At 40.9% G+C, this 5,706-nt stretch overlaps 1 protein-coding gene across 1 annotated transcript; it reads right to left on the bottom strand.

The window, feature by feature from the left end:
- Positions 1–915: 915 nt before the first annotated feature.
- chst1 (carbohydrate (keratan sulfate Gal-6) sulfotransferase 1) lies at positions 916–5,391 on the bottom strand. Its single transcript, XM_084951517.1, has 2 exons — positions 5,049–5,391; positions 916–3,418 (listed from the first exon to the last, which is right to left on the bottom strand). The coding sequence occupies exon 2, from the start codon at positions 3,370–3,372 to the stop codon at positions 2,086–2,088; it is 1,287 nt and encodes a 428-aa protein (XP_084807643.1). The 5' UTR covers positions 3,373–3,418; positions 5,049–5,391; the 3' UTR covers positions 916–2,085.
- Between the last annotated feature and the right edge of the window lie 315 nt (positions 5,392–5,706).

Raw genomic sequence — 5,706 nt, 5'->3', positions numbered from 1 at the left:
GGCATTTATTGCAGCAGAGGTACTGTATTGCTTTAATAAAATTTAAAACCTTTATACATCTCTCATGTTTGATCCCTGAATATATTTTTTTTATCATTAGTCATGTTATAGAGTGTAACTATTACTTTATTCCTTGAAGGCAATATGTACCCGATTAAAAGTTGCAACAATAATTAACTCAGTTCCGACTGTTTTTTTGTTTTTGTTATTTGTGGCAAATGTGCCAAGTTTAAATTACAACATGCTTTTCATATTATATTCAGTGTGTTTACCGACATCATTCTGAAAGGTGTTTACTTTGCATCTTCTTGGTGCAGCTGTGGTTTGTGCACGCACCCTTGACAGTTTCTGTACTACACAGTCCAACACATTCATTTTTAAGCTGCTACAGTAACAGCGGGATATTTAGAAATGCAGTGCACAGCATGAAATTGTGACTGTACTTTGCACACAAACTGTGAAGACAGTTTGCCAAACTAGCCACTGCTTAAGCCTGGTAAACATGACTTTGAATATGAACCAACTGTGGGAGCATTTTCGACAGCATTGCAGTTTGTGCCGGTTGGGGGTATAAAAACCATATTTGTAGCAGCGCTAATCGCCCAAGACACCATCGATATCAAATGGGTTATAATGTGTTTAATTTTACATCAAATATTGCTGCAATTACTTTATTTCTTTACTTGGAATTCTTATTCGAATTGCATTACAACCAAATATCATCAGTTTTTGCTCTCCATAAATATATAAAATCACAAAAACTTCCTCTTTAAGCTGATTGCAAGGTGGGGGGAAAGTAATGCCACATGAATTTACATGCCTGTGATGTACTGTACTTCTTCTTTGACCTTCTCCCCTTAAGACAACTTGATGGAAACAGTGCATTCGCTGCTTCTTTAATGATCAAACAATTCGTCCAGAATTATGGACAGCATTTATTCTTTGTACGCCATCAAATGCAGACTTTGTTAATGTGGCTGTACGCCATAAACTGCCCACGCGTCCCGGTAAAATTGGAAAGGCACAAACATATCTTCCTCAGTTATGAAAGTCATATCTGTAAATAAACATAGGAGCATCATGGACTGTCTAAGGAGCCGTGCTTTCGTTTTATTGAGAAAGAATCCAGGAGCTGTTCGTGCCCAAGCAATGTTTTCTGTTTTTATAAAGTCCTACTTATCAGGTGCCATCAAAACAAGTGTGTACGTTTTAACTGATGATTTAACGCTACCAATGGAGAACAGTGCCATAAACAATTTAATTAAAGACAGAACAGGCTGTGTAAAATTTCACACTGCAAATAATTCAGATTCAATTGACTCGACATATTAAAACATAAATAAATTGATAAATAAAACTGGGGAAAACAATAGTTCTTCATAAGAATGCTCCAGTCTCTACATAGAGTCTGCGTTTTTTTAATGTTCTTGAGAATTAGCACATATTCTCTTACAGTAATGAAGATTTCAGCATTACCTTTTATTAGTGTGTGTTTGTGTATCGCAGATGGTTGTAAATCCTCTGATGAAACGCTCGTGACCTCCAATGGGATTCTGGTCCCTTTAACTTGAGAGCCTATTAATTGTCTGCAATTATCCTTTGAAAGCGTGGCATCTGTCAGAAGTATCTCTTCTCTTCCCACATGGATAGAAATGCCATAGTGGTAAAGGTTGACTGCGACATTCACCATTTATTGCACAGTAGGATTTGTACAGTCAATCTTTTGCCATCACAGGGCTAAAAAAATGTCTCTTGCTCTCTTTTTTTGTTGAGGAACATCTTACTTTTCTCAAAACAACATCAACTTGCATACAGACAGCTGATGAAGACGGTACCGTCTGGATTCTACTGATGGACAAAACTAAATCATGGGACATTTGTAAACTAGCCTGTTTGATTACTTTGTATTTAAAATGTGCTGTTTGTAACATTGGGGAGTCATCCATAATTCCCTTGGTGCATTCAAAATCTTTAAAGTTTAGTGCAAATTTGAGGAAACAAAAATACAGAAATCAAACAAACAAAGGACCTTATAAGGCAACAATTATAAATATATCAAAAATAGTCATTAGAGAACTATCTTTGTTACAAAAATGGTACAAAAGTTTTGTCCTGTACCAGTGAGAGGGACATATTTTTCAGTTCCTCCACTGATTTCACAGCCTTGTATCCAAGCTGGTGAAGTACTTTTTGACACACAGTCTGTGTGTATTCCACCATATCAAAAGATAGTTTTAAGCGCCAGCTCTCTGCATTAGCTGCTGAGTCCCTCACCGTACCAAACTTGTGTTTTGCTGAAGGCTCATTGCTGCCCCGAGTGTTTGCATGTATCCAGTCTTCCACATTTTTATCCATAGGCAGCCCCAGAAAGTCATAGATCTCCTTTGTCTTAAGAAGAGGATTTTTCGCTAAATCCTCATATCGAACCAACATGTATTTCCCTTTCAGCCAGTAAGGATGGGTGAGACCAGTTGAAACAGAGCTGAGAAAGTCTTGACAGACAACCGTGAGCTGACTCAAGTCAAGATTATAGGGCCTTCTCCCTGTGGCCCGCCAAATACGCCACAGACGATATGTATCCCTAAATGTCTCAATCCGTGACGACAGGATACCGCGTGGGTCTCTGACAAGCTGAATCACTTTGATATTCAGACGTGGATCTTCAACCAAAGCACGCAGATCTCCAATCTCCGGCACTCGAACAATTTTGATTGCGACATGCCGCTTCTCGCGGCAGGCCTCTGTGGCTAAGGTCATATTGAGGGTTGCACATTTCTTAACACAGTCCCCTTCCTCCACATTAACATCAGCAGGCCCAAAGGCATCACATACAGGTTGCTGGCACAATGCGCGGCTGGCACCACGACGGAACAGTTTGTCTGTGGTGTGGTTCGTAGGTGTTGGCTTGATATAGCTCTCTAAGAAATACAGGTCACAACCGTACAGGCTACGCAGAAGGTCTCGACTGGCCCCCAACATCACACGGCGATCGGCAGCATTGCGGCTGTGCGATAGACGTGGAATCAGCGTGGTCTGAACGTGATAAAGAGGTTCAAACAGATAGAAAACCTCTTGGTGCTGGTTGAGCAGCTGGCCAACGAAGGAGGATCCGCTACGCGTGGTGGCCAGGACCAATATGTGCGTTTTTCGTGTGGCATTGATGGAAAAGTAAGGGTAGTCATCACAGCCTCCACCACCTGCTGTCCCCCGCTCAAAGGGAGGTTCGGTCTCCTGGCCCCCCAGGCCACAGTTTTGGGGGCTGGGCAACGGGCACAGCTGAAAAGGCTTGGAGGTGAGTGTTCGGATGGCCGTGTACTGGATGGCAATGGAGGCCAAGGCCAGCAGAATCACTGCCTTCCAGGAACATTGCATGGCTGAACCACTTCATTTAGACACAGCGGTCCATGCCAGGTCCTCCCTGTGAACAAAGAATCTTTTTATTCTAGAAAGGATTTTCTGTATGGCATTGTAAATGTTCAAAAGCCCTCTGATGTTCGTCTGTCTCCTTTTTAATCAAACACAATACTACATGGCAGTATTCTAAATCTGTAAATCATACATGTTAAACATACAGATTTACAGCGTGCTGTCTATAGATGTATAAGATGGTAATGTAATGAAGTATATTACAATGAAATCTAATTTGAATATCACAATTAACAGCAGGACAACCTGCACTCCAGTTGATTTCGCTATTAAATCTTATGATTATGGCTCAGACAGAATTTCTTTTAGGGCTGTTGTTTAGAGCTTCAACATGAATTATCAAATATAATCCAACCCTTTTTCTTTTTGCATATGTAGCATAATTAAGGAAACTGTAACCTTTTGGTTAAGAAAATACTGCTTGCGATGTGCTTATTTGACCCAACGATGACTCATTCCTAATCCTTCCGTTTGCCTCCTCTTTCTTGCTGCAGTTTAATTTTTGAAAATGAAAACGTTTTTTTTAAAAGGTCTGAACTCATTATTTTCATTCCAGTTCTATCTGTTCCCAAAACACACAAAGCAGTCTGAAAGCCCGGACTACAGTATTTATATATGATGAGAAAAATCTTCTCTTTGTTTAAATGACATTAAAAAACAGCTTGTTCAAGTTGTGTATTTGTTGTTATTGGTTTATAAAAGTTATAGTCATATAATAAGGCACACAACTCACTTCACCAAGTACTGCAGCACTTCCCATGCATCCTCCCTAATCTCTGTGTCTGTTCTATCATATCTGCATCTAATTCCCGGACCTTGTTTGGTCTGATTGGAGAATCTAAGCATTGCCCTTGCTGGAAAAGACAAAACAGTCTTGTATAGCCAGCACAGACATGTAAACAATACTTTCAAGATTTACTGCCAATGTCATGTCAAGGGGAACTGGTGATAGAACTGAAAGTAATACTGAATGTATTATATAAGAATCAGTCACATTAAGGTTTTACCTTTTAGGATACATTGTGATGGACTTGTGCATTGGCATGGGGAACTTAAACAAAAATAAAGGCTAACCATCACGACTTCAGAAGCCATGCATGCATGAGAGTCTTGCCTCAGAAGCAGGATGTGGAGGAAAGACATTAAAATAGCAAGTCAAATTAAAATCATCACCCCCCCCCCCCATTAAATGAAAAATAAGACGTATGTTATTCCAATGCACTGACACACTAGAGCTCTCTGCTTGTGTGCAGGGGCTGGAAATAATGATAGCTTACTGTTATACTGTTAACTGTAAAAGACTGCTTTCTCTGACCACTGATTTCAAAAGAGACGACTCATGCTTGCAGAGAGCACCGGCGCTTTCTTATCATACACATTTTAAATAAAAAAAGGGCCCAGTACACTGCAGCGGGAACAGGTTTGGCTTACTGAGATTTTCTGCGATGCAGACATCCTTACCAACGCTGCGCGATAAGGACAATATAGAACAAAACAGCCATCCCACCCAGCCGCAAGTGTTCAAAAATAACCATAGGTGTAAAAGAAATGTCGTGTTAATGTTCCGATTTTAGCGAGATAAAGTAATATTATGGAGTGCATTCACACTTGTTTCCTTATACCTTGTTGGTAGTTGTAGTATTCTCATGATGTTCTGTGTGCCAATGAATCCCGGCTGGTTTCCATTAGTCCTCAAAACGTTTTCCACTGTGCGCTTCTTCTCGGTCAGGGGAGCATAAATGCGCCACTCACAAGCGTATATTCCATCCAACGCTGGAGCGTTGCTTTTAAGTTGAACGACTGGCTTCAGATAAACACCAAACAAACTGGGAGGGAAAAGTGCTGGAGTAACGCTAAGGCGGCTGTGGTGTTTCTAAGAAGCCAGGCGGTGAAGACAACCGGGCTCTCCTTAAATGATGCGCAGAGGCTGAGTGTGTGAGGTACACAAGGACCGACTGTCTGGACCACCCCAAACCCCTCCCCTTTCCACCTGCCTCTCTCTTTCGCTCTCTCTCTCTCTCTCTCTCTCTCTCTCTCCCCCTAACACACACACACACACGCACACACCCAACCTTATAGACGCAACACACACAATCGCCTTTCACGCCGCCAAATTGGTAGCAAGTTCATTATGATTCTATCAGCCATGTCATTTAAATTACATATGTAATAGACTGGTTTTATCATGATATTCATCATGAGTCAGAGTTAGGTAGGCAATGAAACTGTGGTGTTGGAATTCAGTCGATTTTTTGAAAACTGGTGTAATGCAAACAATGT

This window comes from Perissodus microlepis, chromosome 1 (genome assembly GCF_051167445.1).
Source record: "Perissodus microlepis isolate ML-2025 ecotype Zambia chromosome 1, ASM5116744v1, whole genome shotgun sequence".
NCBI lineage: Eukaryota > Metazoa > Chordata > Actinopteri > Cichliformes > Cichlidae > Perissodus > Perissodus microlepis.
The sequence above is the reverse complement of the archived record's forward strand: the minus strand, read 5'-3'. Positions and strand labels throughout refer to the sequence as shown.

Excerpts from the sequence above, each read along its gene's own strand:
- chst1 (XM_084951517.1), bottom strand. The coding sequence starts at position 3,372 with ATGCAATGTTCCTGGAAGGCAGTGATTCTGCTGGCCTTGGCCTCCATT.